Raw genomic sequence first — 22,064 nt, forward strand, 5'->3', positions numbered from 1 at the left:
CAAGGCCACGGTTCTTCAGTTCCCCTGTCTCAGAGTGTGCCATCAATTTCTGCTGCTGTCTCCCAAATGGTCTCTGGCCTCAGCCGCCATGAGTTTCCTTTGGCCAGCGAGATGTTCACAGAGTTCAGGGAGATACGCTGAGGCCTTCTCAGCTCTGCTCCTCTGCCTCATCACGAGAACAAATCTGAGCATGCCTGCAGCTGTGAGACAGAAGAGCGTTCACGGGAGGGAGCAGCCGGTGCAAAGGCCTTTTACCAGCAAGTGGAGGAGCCAAGGACCAATGTGGCCGGAGCCCAGACCTCAGTGGGCAAGCTGCGTGCAGGGGCCCAGCTCTCGAAGGAGCCAGGCTGGGCAGGCAGGGCTGAGGAGTCTATCATGAGACCTCAGCTACTGCCTTGTGCCCCCAAGGAGACACTAACACAGGCCCTGAGGAGACGGGGAGGCCAGTGAAGGGGGCAGGAAGAGGACACCGACTGTGAGGTCGGAGCTTCTGGGGTGGGTTGGGTCAAGGAAAGTAACTCCGAGGATCCTACCGCACAGCCACAGCTCCCTGATGGGATCCCTCTCTCTCTCTCTCTCTCTCTCTCTCTCTCTCTCTCTCTCTCTCTCTCTCTCTCTCACACACACACCCTTAGACCCATTCAACGCCTCCTACTTCCTGTTACTCTCCACCTTCGCCCTTCACTTGTCTAATCTTTGACATTCCCGCCAAACTTTAAAAGCAGTTATCAGGCACCAGAGAGATGGCATGGTAGGAGAGAGGACAGGACCTGAGTTTGGCTCCCCAACTCCCCCAGCTGGGCATGACTGTGGGGCTGCAACTGCAGTGAGGAGGAGTGGAGACAAAGGGATCGTCAGTGACCCTGTCTCAAGGGAAGAAGGCAGTGAGCAATGGAGCAAGGCATCCAATGTGCTCCTCTGGCCTCTACATGTGTGTGAGCATTGGCACTTGTGTGTGTGTGTGTGTGTGAGAGAGAGAGCGCAAGCGCGCACACGCGCATGCGCGTGTGAGCACACAGGACCCAATGCAATCATCCACATAACAATTTAAGCCATTCACTGGGCAGTGGTGGCACATGCCTGTAATCTCAGCACCTAGGAGGCAGAGGCAGGCAGATCTCTGTGAGTTTGAAGCCAGGCTGGTCTACAAAGCAAGTCCAGGACAGCCAGGACTACACAGATAACCCCCGACTCAAAAAACAAAACAAAACAGCAACAAAAACAAAGCGGGGGTGGGGTAGGGTGGGGTGGGGTAGATTTAAGCCAATCCTGGCACAGAGTTCAGTGACCCAGCCACTGAGAAGGGTGACATAGGGGCTCTCTAGAGGCACTGAGCTTGTCTGGATAGCCTCACTGAGCTTGGCGAAGTCTCTGACCCATGCCTGCAAGCAGTGCTCCAGGTAACCAGCTGCCTGCAGGAGGCAGGCTGGAGATCGCCTCTTGGCAACTGCAAAGTCAGAGAAACTAGAGCTTGGTGTTTGTTGGTTTTGGTTGCTTAGCTAAACACCATGGTGGGGGGAAGGGTAATCCAAAATGGGAAGCCTTTATCCTACAGGTCAAAGACCCCTCACAACATCCCTACAAAGTGCTTGGGCGCCGAACCTGGGCGCAGAGATGCTGTGTCCCCAGCAGCTAGCATCATGTGTCCCCAGAAGCTAGCATGAGGGTCAAGCTGACCCTGGAGGGCAGCAGGACTGGCCTCTAGAGTCCTTCCCTGTGGCTCTACCCCAGTCTGAAGGGTTCCTGTACAATTTAAGAGATCAAGTCCTCTAGTTCTCCTTTGTGCTTCTGTGGGCTGTTCAGTCATCCTTCCAGAAAATTCTCACAGGCAGAATTAACCAATCTGGTTTTCTGTTGTGTGCAACCAGTAGCTTTTAGTTGTCCAACCCCCACCCCTCAGAGGACTGAACACCAACCCTTAGAAACCTCATGTGTCACCCCTGCCTCCACCCTACACATTACTAGGAGCCCAAACAACCCTAGGGTGCTGGAGAATATGAGTCAGCTTGTACCCATAGTGCCTTGAAAACAGGATAAAAGGTGTGACGGGCCGATGTTGGAGCTGTTAACCAGGCTTCTTTCTTAGGTGTATCGCACCACCCTGTGATGTATTGTAACACCTCAGTGTATCATGCCAACAGTGATGGCAGCATGGTTGTCCTGCGGGAGCTAGGGCTTGACTGCTCTCACAGTTGAGAGCACTGCCTCAGCAAATCCTAGCCATAGAAGGCATTCTCCTGCCCCACCCCAGAACTCAGGGATAGAGATACCAACATCTCAGAATAGCCTACAAGTTATCTCCACATAAACCAGACGTGATGAATTATATGGTTTGTCTGGAAAGAGTGAAGGGGGCTGAGAGAAGTTTCTGGGATCAGAAGACACTGAGGGTCAGTCTGAGGCCCAGGTGGACCGCTGCGTCCTTGGGCAGGCACAATGGCAGTCATCAATATATCTGAAATGGAAAGCCATCAGCAGATGATGCTGAGTGAGGCCAGAGGCCATCTTTGTAGATGCCTGCTAAGAAAAGTAAATCTCCAAAATCAGGAGCGATCTCTTCACTGGCTAGGACCCCAAGGAGAAAGAGGAGGGAACATCTTTAAGGATTTACCAAGGCGGGCCGGAGAGATGGCTCGGTGGTTAAGAGCACTGTCTGCTCTTCCAGAGGTCCCGAGTTCAATTCCCAGCAAGCACATGGTGGCTCACAACCACCTATGAGCTCTGGTGCCCTCTTCTGGCGTTCAGGCAGAACACTGTATACAAAATAAATAAATCTTAAAAAATAAAAATAAAGAACTTACCAAGGCAAGCCTGAATTTTTCAGAAAATGCTTTCATACCATGCAACAAAGGAGAGGGAGGTTGACATTTCCATGGACAGAAAGGCTCCCATGTCTGACTTGAGGGCCTGTGAAGTCTGCATCCACTATAGAGATCCTACCCAGGAAACCTCGCTGCCCCTAGTGCACACAGAAATGAAGGCCAAAGAAGAGCAGGAGGCGCTATGGAGAGCTACGGAAGGAGAGACGTTAAAGTCTTGGTAAAATGACTTGCTTTTATTAGGCACCTGCTGTATGCCAGGTGCCTGGGGTATGCAGGGCACCTGGGGTACGCTGAACACCATGATCAAAATGAGACCCTGCTCCACACTCACTTGGATAGCCCTCAATTCAGTGGAACTTAATTGCTATTTTGGTGACGAGGAAAGTGCAGGACAGGGGCATTGAAATGAAGGAGTTAGAAAGCATGCTTCCCACAGAGTCAGCTCAAACCACGCAGGGTGGCTGCAAAGATGGGTTTCTGGGACAGGAAACCCATCTGTATTCTGCCAGAAACACAGCTCTGGAGCTTTAAGCCCGAAGGTGCTGTTGGGAGAGATGGGAGGTTCCAGAGGGAAAGGACTAACAGAGGTGCAGGTTCTTGGGGAGAACTCTTGAAGGCGTGGTGCGACCCCTCGTGGATGTGAGGGGAATGGCAGAGAGGGGCTGCTCTGCCCATGGCCATGTGTGAGGAGGAGGGAGGAGGAGTTCAGCGGGGCTCAGGGGAGGGGAGGTGGAGGAGGGAGATTCGTGCTGTGAGGCGTTGAAACCTAACTCAGCCCCTGACAGCAATGACGATTTCAGGGGATCTCGGTCTGGCGAGGGGCATTCTGGGAAGACAGAGGGAAAGGAAATAGACCCTTAGAACCAGAGTCCGGGTGGTGGAAGGCGAGGAAGGACTCCAGTAAGTTGTCCTCTGACCTCCACAGTCAAAGATAAAATGAGATACTCCTCACACTCACTTGGAGGCTAGAAATAAAAGACAGTAAATGCACAGTTCAGCCACTCAAGTTGGAGGCCGGTGGAGGAGTAAGGTCTCTCTGGGGACTTCAAACCATTATACACAGAATGCCTTCAAGACGGCCATGCTGTCTGTGTTCTGTCTGGAAGCAGCCCCTCCAGAGGTCCAGGTGCTGGGCTCCCTCTGAGGACCAGGGTGAAGTTCATTAAGGAAAGCTTTCAAGCACACTTCTTTTTCTTTCTTCCTTATGTCTGTATATGTGTGTGTGCCTGCTAGTCTGTATGCAACATGTAAAAGCATGCAGGAACCCTTGGACGCCAGAAGGGGGCGTCAGATCCCACGGAAATGGTGTTACAGGCATTTGTGCGCCACCATGTAGGCGCTGGGAACAGAACCCAGGTCCTGTGGAAGAGCAGAAAGTGCTCCTCAGTCATTTTACCAGCTCATGCTTATGCAGAAGGCTCTACGAGGCTGCTTACCCAACCACTTACCTCCATACCTTCCTCAGTCATTTAAAAAAAAAAAATCTCCCACCCCTAAATTTATCCAAAAGTTAAAGCAACAACAGGGTTGGAGGCATGGCTCAGTTGGTAGATGCTTGCCTGGCACGCACAGAGCTGTGGGTTCAACCCCCAGCACCACGTAACTCAAGTGTGGTGGTGCACTGCTGTTATGCCGGCACTTTCGAGTAGAGGTAAGGGGCCATAAATTTAAGATCACTTCAATTACATAGGGAGTTGGAGGCCAGCCTGGGATGCATGACTCTGTCTCTAAATAAATAATAAAAATCGGAATGATTAAAAACAGCTTATAAAAGCAGAAATCCTCTTGAAAAATATTTTATTATTGCTCATATGAGCATGTGTGGGGTCATGTGTGTGTGTAGGTCAAAGGACAACTCACAGCAGTTAGCTCTTTCCTTCCACATTTATGTGGGTTCCAGAGATGGAGCTTGGAATCTAAGTTTGGGCAGCAAGCACCTATGCTGCCAAAGCTACCTTGCTGCTCCACCTCCAAGTTTTATATGTGTGTGTGTGTGCGCATACTACAGTGCTCATACTGAATGATTCTTGCCTCCCCCAAAGACATTGTGTTTAATATATTATATACCCTACACTATACAACCTATCCTTGGCTGTGGAAGGGGGGTCAGTAGAGCATTTTCTGCCTTTCAAGGCTGATTCATACAAACATCTTTGAAAAAAAACCAGCGTAGAAAAGAAGCAGTGGCTGTCAGTGCACTGTCAAAATGCACGTCAAGACCTATAAAGAATTGTCTCTGGTCTGGGAGTGTAGCTCAGTGGTAAGACCAGCATATGAAGATCAGTTGGGGGCTGGTCATGGTGGCGCACGCCTTTAATCTCAGCACTTGGGAGGCAGAGGCAGGTGGATCACTGTGAATTTGAGGCCAGCTTGGTCTACAAAGTGAGTCCAGGACAGCCAAGGCCACATAGAGAAACCCTGTCTTGAAAAACCTAAATAAATAAATAAATAAAAATTAAAAAATAAATAAAATAAAAATAAATAAATCAGTTGGCAATTTAATGGGGTTGGTTCTCCTCTTCCATCCTTGGCTGGGTTCAGGAAATCAGACGCAGACTGTAAGGCGTGGTGGCACCTTTACCTACTGATCCATCTCACCCTCCCTTAGCATACTTTTAAATGAAAAATTCACATGCAAAAAAAAAAAAGTAACAATAGTTACTTTTAAAATGTCAGAAAATAAAAGCTATGAAGGGTATTAGCTCTCTTGGCTGTGGAAATTACAGTATAAACTTCTATAATTAAAACATAAGTTAGGTAAGACAGCAGTGGGCAGATGAAATACAGGGTTAACAGTAAAGGTGGACCTCAAACCATCAGGACACATGGGGACATAAGAAGCAAGTGCTGCTGGGTGACTGAGTGCACACGTGAGCAGTGAGTGGGCGAGCTGACCGGTCTGTGGTGGCATAGGTCGAGGCTTCCCCTCAGTGTGCCAGCTGCAGCCCCTGTTCCACTGAGCCTGTTTCAACAGGTAGGGCGATTCAGGAACCTTCAGCAAAAGGTTCCACTCCCATCCTGCACCTGTTGACGGCTCACCACACCCTGGCAGCTGTGCCCATATCAATGCTCAGTTAAGACCAGGCCGACCTCTAGTCAGTGGCAGTTCAATTTCCTTGGACTTTGGTTTCCTCATTTGCTCCCTAGGCAATTTGGCCAAATCAGTGACTCTCAATGGTAGCAGCTCATGACAGCCAGTTAGAGGACTTTAACCACCCCAGATCATTTAACTCAGACTCTTTGTAGGGTGTCCGGGCAGTTAGCTTTCCGCAGTTGGTGTACGTATGTCTATGACTTACAGGATCTTCCAGTGTTTGGAGGCTGAAGACTACTCAGCTCCCTGGACCTCCTTTTGCTGTCTTCTGGCTCGGGAGTGCCCCCACCCCCCACCCCCAGACAGGGTTTCTCTGTGTAGCCTTGGCTGTCCTGGACTCACTTTGTAGAGCAGGCTGGCCTTGAACTCACAGATTCCCCTGCTTCCGCCTTCCAGAGTGCTGGGATTACAGGTGTGTACCACTGCGCCCCGCTCTGCCTTGGGAATGTTAAAACATAACTACCCATACATACTGTCCCAGTCCATGTCCCTCCTTGCCTTGCAATCTGCTTTTGAGTTTGGGACAGCAGTCTCACCGGGGACTTTGTCCAGACCCACCTACCCTTGTCTCAGCCTACCTCTTGCACTTTGATGCTTGTACAAGGGGTCACAGTCACAGGACAGTCCACCCAGGCATGGCCAGGGGCTTCCAGCTTCTTTCTAGTCATGCACAGCAACTGAGGAAGGGGCTGTTCAATCTCGGAAATTAAGGGCTTGACATTTCTTATCCCTGATGTAGATCAACAAATCTCTTCAAAGCCTGACCCTGGTGGAGGGCATTGAGGTGCCTGGCTTGGTCACTGGTACTCAGACTACAGCAAAAGGTTCCACTCCCATCCTGCACTGTATCCAGGGGTCACAGCCTAGGAAGGAGGGAGAAGCCTTGAACTTCAGTCTCTGCTTTCACTGGCAGCATACTATGTAGGTCACATGGCACACCTAAGCCTGTGTACTTAGCAATAAACATGACCTTGCCCATTTTACAGGATTGGTGACAGAACATACTAGCTTACTGAATATACTTGCGCTGAGGTGCTAGGAGACTGGTTGGGAGCTCACAGACAGCGTGAGAGGAACCACTCATCTGTCATGGAGGAGCCTGAGCAGGATAGCAGGGAGAGGTTGGCAGGTGAGTCAGGTTCTTGTTCCCAACACAGTCCTCAAGGGGAGTGGTGGTAGAGGGTGGGAGGTAGGGAAAGTGGTGGCTACTGCTGTAGCAGTGGACCAGTCATGAGCAGAGCAACAGGGCCAAGGGTTCTCTCCCAGGACCAGTTATACAAATGCAAGCAGCAGCCAGCAGTGTCTGGCGCTCACTTCTGGTGTTCTGAGCATTCCTTTTTCTTCTCGCCACCCTGTGAGCAAGGGCTTGTTAGCCTCATTTTCCTGATCACAAAACAGGTTCAGAGCAGTTAACCTATTTCAGGCCAATGTGTCAAAGGAAGAACTCACTACCCAGTTAGATTTGGGAAAGTCATGATGAGTTAGTAGAGATGCACAAGCCTATCACCCCACTTGCAAACTGATGTCTGCAACACTCTTCAGAAAGATGCCCGAGTCTCCTCCTTGGCAGAGGCAGATGAGACCGTGCCAATTCCTGTGTGCTGAAGAAGAGACTTGAAGCTGTGTGAGGGGGGTCATGATGGGTAGAACTGTCTCCACACTGGGAGTATTTGATGCTGCTGTACAAGCAGGGCTTGCATTTGGGGAGACTTAAGGCTTTAACTTTAATGCTCTATGGCTGTTGGCTTGAAATTATTCAACTTCTATACTGCCAAGGATTGTGTTCTGCCTTTCCTCCCTGGGCAACACCGCAATGTTCTCCTTACTGCCATCTGCCTCTTCGACTGCCCTATAAAAGCTCACTCCGTTCTAAAGGCTCATTCATCTCTTTGGAGCTTTTTTGTTTGTTTGTTTTTCGTTTGGTTTTTCAAGACAAGGCTTCTTTGTGTGTTTAACTGCCCTGGCTATACTAGATTTGATTTGTAGACCAGGCTGTCCTTGAATTCAGAGATCCTCCTACCTCTGCCTCCGAGTGCTAGGACTAAGGGCGGGTGCCACCACGCCAGACTCTGGAGTTTTGACATCCTCTGTGTTGGTCAAACCCAAAACCTCAGGCATGACAGACAAGTGCTGTACCACTGAGCAATATCCTTAGCCCCACAAGGTTCTTGTTTTTCCGAGACAGGGTTTCTCTGTGTAGCCTTGGCTGTCCTAGGCTCGCTTTGTAGACCGAGCTGTCCTCGAACTCGCAGTGATCCGTCTGCCTCTGCTTCCCAAGTGCTGGGATTAAAGACTTCTTTTCCTAGCTAGGTGGTGCGCACCTTTAATCCCAGGCAGAGGCAGGAGGATCTCTATGAGTTCAAGGACAGACTGGTCTACAAGTCAAATCTAGGATAGTCAGGGCTATTACACAGAGAAACCCTGTCTCGAAAAACCAACCCCCACCCCCAAACAAAAATAAAATAAGACTTATTTTCCTTCCTATGGGTCAGACAGTTTCTCTATAATTGGGACTTTTCTGCTGTGTAGCTTCACAGAGACCTGGAAAAAAACCACTGCATACCAGAAATTTAAGGGCACAGGGCACAGATAGTATTTCTTTCCTAGATTAGACATACTTTTAGAATATAGACTTGGCTTCCTTTCATGATTTCACTGGTAATTAAGAAAAATCACTCAAGACTGAAACTAGGGCTTGTGGGATGGCCACTTGCCACACAAGCCTAAGACTTGCGTCCAATCCCCAGAGCCCACTTAAAGGCTCCACAATGCAATGTGGCATGCCCCACCCAGAAATAAAGCTTTATTAGTTGAGATTAAAACTAATTACTGTCCATTTCCTGCCCTACCTGTGAGGGTTAGGTGATGTAGGAGGGAGGAAGAAGCTGAGGCAGGCACTGCTTCCTTATCTGACTGGCAGATCAAGCAAGCACAGCCAAGTGCTAGAACTATTGCTTCTCAGACCATCTCTTCCCTAATTCCCTCCCAGGTGGAAGGCAGCAAGGCACGAAGCCACGCTTGCCAACTGCCCCACATGACGACAAGCCTGACACCACTAGTTTAGGTTAGGACCAGGCTCTTGAACAATGTTGTAGAACTGTGCTCTCCATTTGGTTAACCCAGTGTAGTTTCAGTCCATACTGTTTTTGAAATAGGAAACTGGCAAGATTCACACTCAATGTCTTAAGTCCCACAAGATGTTGAATCTTCATAGCTCTTATGGGGCGCTGTGAGAATCAAACCCAGTGACTGACACCTGCCCAATGACAGATCTCCTTTAACCTTGCAAATCGCCAACTAAGCATCACAGCTGCTATACACACTGTCAATGTCCTGAATACCCACTGTGGACTTTACTTTTAAATGTATGTCTGTGCACAGCATGCGTGCGCCGTGTGCCTGGTGCCCTCAGAGGCCACTGGATCTTCCTGGAACTGGAGTTAACAGATGGAATTCAGGTATCATTTGGGTGCTGGGATGGAACCCAGGTCCTCTGGAAGAGCATCCAGAGCTCTTAACCACTGAGGCACCTCTCCACTGCTTATTTGAAATCTCTTACTGGAAGTATAGCTTAAAGTAGAGTGCTTACCTACACTCATTTAACACTCTGGCTTTAATCTCTAACCCTGAGAAAGTAAAAAGATGGGTGTGGTGAGCATGCCTGTCATTCTAAGGCTGAGCTAGGAGAGCCCTGAGTTTAAGGTCTGTTCGGGCTATATAGTGAGGCCTGCTTCCAGAGACAGAGGTTGGAGAGATGGCTTGGTACGCTGAGTGTTTATCGCTCTTCCAGAAGCCCAGTTTGGTTACCATCTGGAAGCTCACCACTGCCTGTTAACTCCAGCTCCAGAGGATCCCACTCTTGTTGGCCACAGGAACCTGCACACACATGGCATTCGATGACACAGAAGTCTTTCTCAAACAAGTGCACACCTTGAGTGACTGGCATGGTGTTTGTAGTAGGCCTGACAGGGGCACACACCTCAGTTGGCCCATGTTCTTAAGTCTCAGCTCTTAGCTACCAAAGCTCCAAGTATCCTTATAGTTCAGTTTTCAGGGTTATCTCTGCTATAACTAGTAATGCCAACAATCTTTAAAATGGGTATTTTACCTCTTAAAAACTATGTTTGAATTTTTGGGTGATCAGAACTGGTGCTTAAAGTAAGAATTCAGAACTCCAAAGAAAACGACTTCATCGAAATTGAACTACACAGACAAGCACTGAGTTATCAGAACTTATTACAAGTGAGCTGCTGTGAACTGGGGATTCCCCCAGAACAAGTGGAGAAGATGAGGAAGCTGCCGAACACACTGCTCAGAAAGGTGGGTCACATACCACCAAATAGGTAACTATGGTGGGTGAAATGATGGCCCACAAAGCCAATCATTCAGATTTTATGATCAAAGCACAAAAGTCAAGATGGTAGAAACTGCCTCCAGAGCCACAAAGCAGCTGGGTCACTTCCAGTCAGACACTTCTGTTCAATGCACAGAAACAATGTTTCTTTAAATTCTTTCCTCAGGCTAAAAATGTAGATCTTAAGTTTCAATATCAGATTTCATTAGTTAAGAATGAGTGAGAGTGTGTGAGTGTGTGTAGATGTAGAGGTGGCTCAGAGGCTAAAGAGCACTGGCTGCTCTTCCAAAGGTCCTAAGTTCAATTCTCAGCAACCACATGGTGGTTCACAACCATCTATAATTAGTTCTGGTTCCCTCTTCTGGCCTGCAGGCAGAACTATACATAAAAAATAAATCCTTAAAAAAAAAAAAGGATTGTTTTTTCAGAGGTGGAGAGATGGCTCAGTGGTTAAAGGCACTGACAACTCTCCAGAGGACCTGGGCTCAAATCTCAGCACTCACATAGCAGCTCATAACTATAACTCCAATATCTGACATCCTCATATGGACATTCATGCAGGCAAAACACCACTGTATATAAAAGAAAAGGTAAATAGATTTTTTTTTTTTTTGTTTTCTTTCAGCCCAGCACTCAGGAGGCAGAGGCAGGCTGATACCTGTAAGTTTGAGGCCAGCCTGGTCTACAAATCAAGTCCAGGATAGGCAAGGATATATACAGAGAAAGCCTGTCTTGAATAAACAAACAAAAATATTGTGTTCTCTGCCCCCTCCCCCAACCCCAAGATGGGTATGAAGGCACACACTTTTAATCCCAGGGCTTGGAGCAGTAGATCTCTGACTTCCAGGCATAGGGACCCTGTCTCAAAAAATAAACTAATTCAACTATTTCCCAAGGAGAGGGAAAAGCAAACATGAGTGGTCATCAGTAACAGTAAGCCTCATTTCAGTGATTTCACATAGTATTCTTAAATCACTAAATCTCTCCCCATCATGTAGGACAAAGACATCCAGAGACTCCAGGACTTTCAGGAGATAGAGCTCCTCTTGGTGAAGAGTGGAAATTCTGAATGGACTCAACACACAGCATCACCTCTGACAGAGAGACCCTGCTACAACAATAACGCTGCAAAAATGACTTACTAGCTACAGAAGGGTCTGGAATCATTTTGTCAATAATGAGGCTAGCCCATGTGACAACTTGGCTAACCACATCCGAACTTTGGAAATTTTCCTCACCTTCAACTTCTCATAGTTACTGTTTAACAAGCACAGCTATGGTACCCAGGTGAGGCCAAGTTTTTTCTGAAGTGCTTTGCTATAGCCCAGCACTGACCCTCTGCTTATGAGCTCCTCTTTCCTATACAACGGACAAACTTCATGATCTAAATCAACAACTAACTTGTACAGGCTGAGACTTGTGAGGACAGCTCCCATCTCTTCAGCTGGTGGCGGCTTCATTAGTTTAACTCGTGCTCATGTTCACTCACCCATTCCTCTTATTAACTCCCTGAATATCAAGTCACCCCTGAGTTTAGTTACACCACCAGGGCTCCTTGGGGAACAACACAATCTATTTGCAATCCCAGCAGCTGAATTTTTAGAGAAAAGACACACAGTAGGCATTACCCAATTATCAGAGCAAAATGGTTTCTTATAGCAACTCAGTGTGATTCTTACTGGAATGAGCCTACACCTGCAATCCTAATGGCAGGAGCACTGTAGGATTTGTGCTTTTAAAGAATGCTAGCTCCAGTGTTCCAGCGATGGCTGATTGTGACTGCAAAGATGGATCCTCAAGTGACAACTCCCCTCACTGCCGTTTTACCTTTGACAATAAGGACATTTTAGACAGGAGCTTAAGGCTAGTTAATAGCTAGAAATCACCGTTTGAAAAATGTTGAAGATTGTTTTAAAATCAATAAATTATATTGAAAAACAAGTTAGTCAGGAATGTAATGTTATCCTCTATCCTAATGGCAGAACCGATGCAGGTGCTATCAGTGGCTAGTTACAGTTCCTTCGGACAGTGATCCAATCACTAAGCTAGTGAGCAAATTCTTTTCTGTTCTGATAAGCACACTAAACTCCAAAACAAAAGGGGGTGGGGCGGAGCATGGGGCTCTGGCGGCCCAGAGGCTTTAGACTTTCTGCATAGCTGAGGGATGATCCTGAACCTCCCACATGCTGGCATCACAGATGCACAGACCCTTTTAAGTCCTAAGACAAAACCGGAGAGTTTCAAGATGAAGCACGTTTTCATTTTTTTTTCCAACTTCTTACCTTGAATGTAAAGACAAGCCCTGCACAGGCAGTAACTCCACTAAATGATTCCCAAATTGTTTTAAGTGAAATGAACCAGGCAGCAGGATGTTAGACTAAGATGCCCCCGGAACTTACCTGGGTTAGAATATAACCAACACTCTTGACTCCTAGCTGCACAAAACTGCTTTTTTATAATGATGGAGACTTCCCTTTGTGTTTGTCAGCTATTGAAAGAAGTCTTGGTGCAGCTCACGGCTGCATGGAGGACAGTATTGGCATGCTTACATGCACGCTGAACTCACACCTCAGAAGGACCAAGTCTCCCCTGAGTAGGCTGTGGCGGAAATGGGCTTGGACTAACACTGGGCTATGTGAGCCCTGCACATCTGCTGGTGTTTTAAGTCATAAGTAAAGGTTTTTGTTAATACTTCATGGTACTTAACCCTTCCTTGTTTAGAAGCAACCTTTCCCTGACGCATCCAAACAGAATGAGGCCACACAGCACATGCATGCCTTGTCTATAGTGTTCAGAATTCCAAATCTGGCCAAGTGTGGTGGTACACTTAACCCAAGCAATCTGGGAAAAGATTCGCAACTTCCACACTAGCCTGGGCTATGCAGTGAGACCATCTTAAGAATAAAAGGAGAAAGTGTAACTTAATCTGCCATACATTGAAATTAACTCAGTATGTTTACCAGTCACTACCTACACCAAGACCTTTTCCCACTTAAAAAATTTTTTTATTAAGAATAGCATATATACAAAAGCACACAAACATACAGTTCAAAAAGAAAAAAAGCCCGTCCAGCTTGAGAAAAAGCAGTGGCCATTCCTCTAAAGCCTTTACCCTCCAAGGTCATTCTCAAGTAGCAGCTAATGATCTATGTCAACTGATTCTTGTTTCTCTTTCATGTTTAACAGCCTGTCTTGACCTTTACCAAAGTGAATCATAATGGATAGATCCTTCTGTAGCTTGCTTTTTGGAAACAGTATTACATCATGTATCATCCATGGTCACACGTGGAGCTGAAGTGCATTTTCATGCCTGTAGAATTCCACAGTGGGGAGGTTTCATACTAGTTATCCAACACAAATGCTGACGGGATCGTCCCAGGATTTTCTTTTCTTCATTATACAAGATGACATTAACACATTTGTTCATCCTTCTTCTGGCAACATGTAAGAGTTTCTGAAGAGCACGTACCTAGGGCTGAGTTACAGCACACTTAGCTGTGCCAAACTGTTTCCAAAGTTGCTCCTAAACAAACCTGTTAACAGACAACTCATCTACTTGGGATGGCTGAAGAGAAGAAATAGATCAGTTGTGAAACTCTGGAAATGCATTTTAATAGAAAATCCGTAATTGTGATACAATGAAAAAACCATCTACCTTCTGTTTTAGCTTACTTGAAACATACTTCTTTTTAAAAGCAACACATTCAACTTCAAAGTGCTATAGCCTACATCTCAAAATAAATGTTTCCAAATACAGTAATTGAAAATGGAAAATTCAGATCATATATGATGGACACCATCATATATAAAAAGACATTTATATGTATCTTATATTCCCCACCTCCTGCCCTCCTGCTTCCTGTCCACTTCCCCAGTACTTGGAAGAAAAGGTAACATCAGGATCTTCTAGCTAGCAGCTAGGAATAAAGGAGAAACAGGAATAAAGGAGAGATCACTGAACACTTCAGCTGTTGCTTTTAAACCAAGAACAAGCATTACAATTGTACTTATCAAGTTAAAATGCATAGCCATCTCGAGTCCTTTCACAAGCAAATAGAAACCAGTCAGAAACACAAGCTTGAAAACCTCCCCTGAAAAAAGTGTTACCCACAGAATGCTTCGTGCATAAATGGCGTTAAAGTGTTCTCAAGTTACTCATCTGCACTGCAACTACCCATCTCTAAAAACAGAATTGATGTGAACTCAAAAGCTTCCACCATAAAAATTTCAGTTTGTATATAGACCTAAAATCTTTAGGTGGCTCAGCTCAAAGGCTATGTGAACCAAGTCTTCTTGGACCTTGGAATGACCTTTGGTCCCCTTCTGTAACACTACCTATATCCAAGGCAAGAAACGTTCAAGGAAGTAGCTAAGCGGAACACCATGAACAATTTAACAGCTCATGATTACAAAGGTACAAAAGTACTTTCAAATCCAGCTGGAATCTACTGTAGAGGCTGTCTGTTTAGTCTGTCCGCTCTCTTCAGGAGTGGTCTAACAGTAGGCTCCAGTTCTCCACCTCTTGAGAGTTACAGAGCAAAGAGCCATCAGTCTGTGAACAACTGAGTAAAAAGCTCATTGGATTTTACAACACTATTTAGGAAACCTCCTCTTTCAGAGACATAGGTTACACAGCATAACTGAGACATGCTTGAGAATGCCTAAGAGTAGACATGCATGTGCGCGCACGCGCACACACACATACACTTATGCAACCCCCCCATACACACAGACACATGCAAACACATGGGGCTAGCTATAGCTATGAGCCACTCCAGTGGTTGATTGATTATGCTGCTATGTGGTTAAAAAGTTCCAAAATAAAAAGCATTTTAAAAAAATCAACTAACTGCTTGCTGTTTCCAAAATTAAGATCGGCTCTCCAAAGAGATATGACACATACACAGTATTCTCTCACACACTCCAAATGACAAAGACAGTTATTTGGTCTATAAAATAGAAATACATTACTTAGAGTAAGTTAGTACCTAGACTCTACACCTCACACCCTAAGGAGCAAGTTCTCTCAAATCCTGGATCTGCATTCATCGATCTCAATGTTCAGAGGACACCTTTTCACAGGAGCCCAAATTGTTGTTCTTCATTTGAATTCATTGTTCACTCTAGTCGAGGCAGAAGAAAGCAACCTGGCATTTTAATACTTGAGCAGGCTTCCTAGATTATGTTCTTCTTAATACATCATCATCAAGCTAAACACTACACAAAACAGAGCTTTGGACTGGGTGACTCTGTGCTTGTCAGACTGTTGTTGACAATTACCTTCATCTTCACCTGTCTGGTCTCTGACAAATTCAAAGACAGCCTCCTCACCTACTCTGGCATCTCTACAGCAGCCAGGGAAGCCAGGAAGGCTCTGACCCCATTAACATTTTCTCATATAGAGCTTCTAAAAGTGATGACTTCATGATTCATCCCAGTTTCTCTCTGCATTGACCCATAATGCACACTAGAAGAGCACAGCGGCAAAAGAGCGAGAAAAGGCTGAGACCCAGTCTCCATGTCCTAGCACTGATCAACATAAGACCACTTCCTACATAAGCCACTTGCCCACTTTTGTCACCTATAAACTGATGGCAGTATTAAAAAACTAAGTCACAAGAAATTGATGTGATATATAAACATTTGTAGTCAGGGATAATACTTTATATAGTTGATGGAGCTAGATATAAACATGCTGCTACTTCCATGTGAACTATCACCTGCTTTATTTTTTTTAAATATCTTCATTATATATACACTCCATACATGGAATATGTACATTTATAAACAGACAAGACTGGGTTAAAAGAAGTTTGTGGTATAGGACTTAAAGGAAAAGAAGAAAAAACCAACTAGCTCAAAGTTTCTGAATGTCTGCCTAAATGATTTCATAGGTCGACAGAAAAAGACACTGCACGTTTATTCAGAGCCTTTTACTACTAAAGAAACCTCTCATGGGTGTAAAAATATATTCTAGTTCACTGTACACCTTTGCTATTAAAAGCAAATCCAAATTTATTCATAACCACCCAAAATTGAAGCACCATTAAAACATCAAACGGGAAGTTCTATAAAAATCACCCTTCAACAGGACAAGTTAGAAAAAATTGTTCCCTAACATCTGTATTAACAGTGTGCCTCATAGTTAAAAACAAGGGACTAGTTTGGAGTTGATAACTTTATTAGAAAAAGAGCAGTACTAAAGCCTTTCAATGACACAGACAATCAACTTTGTAACAGAAAGTCAGAGATACTTTATTTTCACTTCTAAATCCAAAGGCTAAAGTGTAGCCAAAGTGTAAAAATGGGATCCCACTTAGTTTGCTTCCTTCACACAAATACTAACGCTTAATCCTGTTTTCAAAGTCCGAGACTGAAAACTTGCAAGTAAACACTGAGCAAGCCACATGTTTAGATAATATTTCTTAAAAAGTCTTAAAGAAAAAAATATGATACAGGACCTAAGTTTTCAAAGTGGCATTATGTGCTATTAACACATGTTCTGAAATCTGGTAGGTCAGGTCACAACAGTCCTGAATTAAATTTTAATAATAATAATAAAAAAAACAAATATCTAACTGAGCTTTATACTTTTTCTATGCCACTATAGCTTTCTTTCACCTCATTTTAATGTTGATCTTCACTTTATGCCGTTTTCAGTATTCTTCAAAAAATCTTCAACAGTAGTCCTACAATGCAAAAGTTGGGGAAAATTGATAATTAGACAGCATATAAAAGGTAATATTTTATGACTAAGTGTTGGCCCAGTCGCTAACTGCTAATCATGATACATGTGTATATGAAATGTTTGTATTTTTTTCCATCAAGGCATCGGGGTGGTTCTTAGAGCCATGAGCCTGTGTATGCTGCCTATGTGTGAATGGCTCACAGAGTCACAACTACACTGCTTTTCTAAAACAGGAATGCCACCAGTAAATAACTAATTGGTACTTCCTTTCGAGTTTTTCATCCCACGCCACTAGCCCAAAGATTGAACAGTTAGAGGTTTTAAGAACACCTACAAAACCTAGCTTTAAACAAGTTCTTTAAGAACCCAACCTCATCCGATAGTTAATCAGTTCTTCATGTCACTGATGCAAGCGTCTGTCCTTGCTAGATGCTGTTTCTTTCGATGTCTCAGCCAGTGACTATTCCTCTATACTATGGCTGACTGCAAATTCTCCTACACAGTAGGAAATGTTAAACACATACCTCTTAAAGACTTGAGAATTGCACTGAATGTAACAAGGCGGATAATATGAAGTGTTTATTGTATTTTAAATTCTTTAAAGATATCTAATTCTGGGCACCACTGCATCCCTACACACAGTTGAAAAAAAATTCCATTCTGTTAACATATGATTTTTAAGATTTCACGCAATACACAAAAAACCCCTCCTATGCTTCTCGTAAAGAACAAAAAGGATACACAACAGTTAAGCGTAAAGGTCACAGGCAATAGCATTCAAACACGGATGTGGGTAGAGAAAGGAGTACCTGGCATGAGTACCTGCTTAGTTTGACTGAATCCTTGATTTCTAATTTGGCTTTTCATGGGCCGCTCACAACACCAACGCTGTGTGAGGTATGGTAGTCAGCTGCAATAATTCATAAACCCTACACTTCCATCAATCCAATGCTACTGGCTCTCGAGTTACAGAACAAACTGCATTAGAATGCAAGGCAATAAAGCAAAAAACTAGAAACATCCTTGACAAAGAAATACTAGCAGTTTAATTAAAACAAAGTAGTCCAACATGTGCCTCAGAAATAGTTAAGTTTTTAAAGCATATGTTTCTGCCAATGTACCAACACAAGATGGACTTAATACCAAAAAGAAAAAAACAAAAACAAAAAACAGTTCAACCTTTTTATTAAAAAAAAAAAAAAAGAAATGACAGCAAAATCCCTAAAAAAAGGATAATTAACTTTTCAATGGCGACTATATTACATAGGTGGACAATAATTTCCAAAGAGGCACACTAATGGGGGCACGAAGTCTGCTACAAAATAGCTGAGACAAAACAATGTACCTCAAAATGTTTTGCAGGACTACACTGTCTTTTCCTTCAGAAGAGGCTTTTGTATGTCTTCTTACTCGGCTTAGATCCATCTTCATCTGTGCATACTTACGCTGCACTGTCAAACAGTAACAAAAAGCCCTAATCAAAGTGAGAAACAATACACTTACCTCTGTCTGATCTGAGGTCTTATCAGATCAGTTTTAATTGGACTGAGTGTCACCTTCAGATTTAATGTCTTCACTGGTCCCATTGACCTCATTCTTAGTATCACTTTCCTTCGATTCAGCGTTTGTGTCTTCACTTTGTTTTTCTCGACTACTGGGCTTCACGCTACTTTTTTTATCATCAGATCCCCTCTTTTCTGCCATGAAAGAAGACATTGACCATGGAATTTAGAGTAAAATAAAAACACATTACTCTTTAAAAAGGGAAACAATAGAAATAAAAGAACCATTTCCCACAGCCCACAAGAAATAGTCTGCAGAATTCACCAGCGATGTTGTCTGAGATAATAGAGGGAAAGGCCAAGAAGGGGACTAAGAGGAAACAGAAGGTAAAACAGGAAAATTTCTCATACTAGTGAAGACTTGCTAAATTCACCGCATGATTTAAAACGTCAATAAATTTCATTTTAGATAAAGAACATACAAAGGCAACAGGAAAGGTACACAAGACAATACACAAAACTGTTAACATGAGTTAATTAAACCGCAAGGGCAAATGGCAACCACAAAGAACATTTAACATTTAAATGACATGTTCAGCCAATGAAATGTTTTATTAAAACAATATTTAGGAATTTAAATACCCAAGAGGGACACTTAATAAGAAAATGTGATCTTAGAAAAATTCAAGAACCTAAACCTCTGTTTTCACTAGATGTAATGACATCTAAGAGTTTCTCCTAAAGGAAAAATTAAAACTCAGTTCGGTTACAAATGTAGTTTCCAGCTTCCCTCTACTGTTGTGCTAAGGGGAGGTGGCATACTGTCTTCCATGCTATGTGTCCCTTTAAAGAAAGATTCGGTAGAAAATGTTAGACACCTAAGAATAACTGGTCTAGCAAAGTAGGTCATAACAGGAAAGAGAGAAACTCTACATAGATAGCTGTTACAGAGAACACCAAATACCTGGAAGAAGGGTGGAAATGCAAACAATGTCGTGAACTCATATCTTAAGAGTGTATGAGGTTTAACATTTGTAAAACAAGCAGAGCAGTGTCTAAGCAGTTAACTGTAAGACCTGCCCGGCGCCTGTCTGTCTGCATGTGGGAGCTGTGCTCTAACTGACCTTGTGGGGAAGTCCTCCCTTTGTGCCTTATGGGCTTCTTCGGTGCACAGGTAGCTCCCATGAGGAAGAGTCGTCTTGTTTCTCCGTAGAGGACTAGTAGTCCAAAAATCTTATCTTCTGGCCTATGTAAATATGGTAGATCTTAATAGTCCTAAGGATATCCATAATGTGTGGTGGATTTTAGAGTTATGGATTAAATGGAAACTTTCTGAACAAAGGGAGCATAGGTAGCTATGTGTGGGAAATGACTTCTCATTTGTGGAGTTAAACTGCTTCTGTTACAATTATAGCACTTGAAGCAGAGAACAGTGTTACTCAGCTGCCATTATCAAATGTTTGCTAGTACAGATGCCTGATCCCAAAGGCCAGAATGTTATCCTTTGTATACTCAGGTGTCTAGAGCTGGACTTATTTCTAAAAGGCATCAGTCATCTTCCAGTTTACGTTAATTCTCCAATGACAATGCCCAACCAAGATAGGCCTGATAGTTTTTTCAGTGTCCCGTCTTCTCTTTTCCTGCCTCGCCAGGAAACTTAAGAGTCTTACTAAATTCACCTTGTCACCGGTCAATAATTCAGGACACGTTTTTGCTTTACCTATAAATTATACAAATATGTCTATTTAAGTGACATGACTGAAAAAAATAACTAATACAACAATAGCAATCTGTAATCAAAAACACGACAAAACACAGGTGACTGATTTGATCTGATACAAGAGTCACTAGGTGACATTCTTGGATATATATATAAATAAATGGAGACCCTCTCAAAACAAAAGCAGTAACCCTTTAACCCAACTGCCTTTTAAATCACAAAAGCAATTTCTGAATTTAAGATGACAAATAGTAAAGCTCCTGAGGTGCTTCATGTGTCCATCTCTGCAAATAAGGGGGGGGGGGCTGTTTATACTGCTCGTTTTTTAACAGTCTAGAAAAAGTATCCAAGTCTAGCAATATAGCTATAAAAAGCAAAACAAAACACGAGTTAACAGACATGGTCAGTGTAACATAGCAGCAAAGATGTGGAAAAGGACAAGATGGGATTAGGATTGAAAAGATCAGAAACAGGCCCTTTCTCTCATCCCACTAATGTAAAAACCAAAGATGCTTAAATAATCCAAAAACAAAATTAAGTTTTAAGAGGAGATCTTGGTGACTAAAAACACTATCCTCCAGTAAAGGCTAAAAGAGTATTTTTGTGAAAAGAGGCCAAACACAAAATTGATAGTCCATCACTATCACTAATACAGCACCTAACTACTGAGAGCTACAGATCGAAAGCATGCAGCTGCCACACAGAACACTGTTAGGACACTTAGGTAAGGAACACAGAGCCTAATTGCTGAGTTAAGCCAATGCTGCACAACAGGACCAACAAACAGTGTGCATGTATTTTGCAAGACAGTATGGAATATTGCAAAATTTTTAAAAATGTAGCCAAATAAACCCAAAATATCTACAGCCTAATCACTCTCCAAGGTGATACAAACTACAAAAAAACCTTCAGGTTACCAACTGAATAATGAGGCTTTAATATGATCTTAAAACCTCAGGTCAATTACCCATTTCACACATCAGAGCAGAAAGAAAAAGAAACAGAGCTTGAAATTGAGCTGGCTGTTCTGGAGCACAGTGAGTAGGGTATGGGTTATCGACGGCACCTCTCATAACAACCAACCTTTCTCCTTGGACTTTCTATCTTGCTCTCTGTCCCGACTTTTACTCCGGTGTTTATATGACTTTCGATCTCGGCTTTTTGATCTTCTTCGATCCCGACTGCGAGATCTATGTTTTCTTTCTGATCTGTCATGGCTTCTGCTTCTTCGTCGATCTCTACTTCTTAATAATTTAAAGAAAAAGGAAACAACTTCAGCTGACATTACTAAAAGGACTCATTTAATAATTAAAAAGATTTAAGTAAAACTTTCCCTAAAGAAACAAATCAGGAGCGGGTATGGTAGCAGTCTAGGAGGCAGAGGTAGGTGCATCTTTCTGAGTTTGAGGCTAGCCTGGGCTACAAAGTGAGTCCAGGACAGCCAGAACTCTGTTACACAGAGAGACCCTGTCTTGAAAACCCAACAAAACAAGGTGCACACTTTTAATCCCAGCACTTGGGAGGTGGGTCTCTATGAGCTCAAGGCCTGCCTGGTCTACAAAGAGAAACCCTGTCTTGAAAAACCAAAAAGAAATCTCAAGGCTGAAAATCTTCTTGCAGCTGGGTGGTCGTGGTGCACGCCTTTAATCCCAGTACTGGGGAGGCAGAGGCAGGCGGATCTCTGTAAATTCAAGGCCAGCCTGGTCTACAAGGTGAGTCCAGGACAGCCAAGGCTACACAGAGAAGCCCTGTCTCAAAAAACCAAAAAAAGAAAAAAATCTTGTAAATCAAAACCCAACAAACCAAACCAAACAAACAAAACCAACAGATATAGCATCCCTGGAAAGATTATCTCAGATGCCCAAACAGGAGGGAACTAGCCAA

At 43.9% G+C, this 22,064-nt stretch overlaps 2 protein-coding genes across 8 annotated transcripts in view; one reads left to right on the top strand and one right to left on the bottom strand.

Annotated features, from left to right (window-relative positions):
• Positions 1 to 7,005: 7,005 nt before the first annotated feature.
• Positions 7,006 to 16,837, top strand: ANKRD40CL (ANKRD40 C-terminal like; the record flags this gene model as incomplete). Its single annotated transcript, XM_084748218.1, has 3 exons — positions 7,006 to 7,045; positions 10,061 to 10,236; positions 11,269 to 16,837. The coding sequence occupies 3 exons, from the start codon at positions 7,006 to 7,008 to the stop codon at positions 11,413 to 11,415; spliced, it is 363 nt and encodes a 120-aa protein (XP_084604344.1). The 3' UTR covers positions 11,416 to 16,837.
• The window catches only part of LUC7L3 (LUC7 like 3 pre-mRNA splicing factor), a 31,612-nt gene continuing 26,048 nt past the window's right edge, over positions 16,501 to 22,064 (bottom strand). Inside the window, exons 9-13 of one of the 7 annotated variants that reach the window (XM_084748010.1) lie at positions 21,264 to 21,424; positions 18,515 to 18,655; positions 18,304 to 18,409; positions 17,781 to 17,846; positions 16,501 to 16,959 (exon numbers count right to left, since the gene is read on the bottom strand). In XM_084748010.1, the coding sequence (XP_084604136.1) occupies positions 17,822 to 17,846; positions 18,304 to 18,409; positions 18,515 to 18,655; positions 21,264 to 21,424 (433 nt within the window). In that variant the 3' untranslated portion in view covers positions 16,501 to 16,959; positions 17,781 to 17,821. Of the gene's footprint in view, positions 18,410 to 18,461; positions 18,656 to 19,563; positions 19,707 to 21,263; positions 21,425 to 22,064 lie in introns of those variants that run through there. The other 6 variants (XR_014772800.1, XM_084748008.1, XM_084748009.1 and 3 more) reach the window with 6 other exon arrangements.

Source organism: Acomys minous, assembly GCF_964271855.1.
Source record: "Acomys minous genome assembly, chromosome: 12".
Lineage (NCBI taxonomy): Eukaryota > Metazoa > Chordata > Mammalia > Rodentia > Muridae > Acomys > Acomys minous.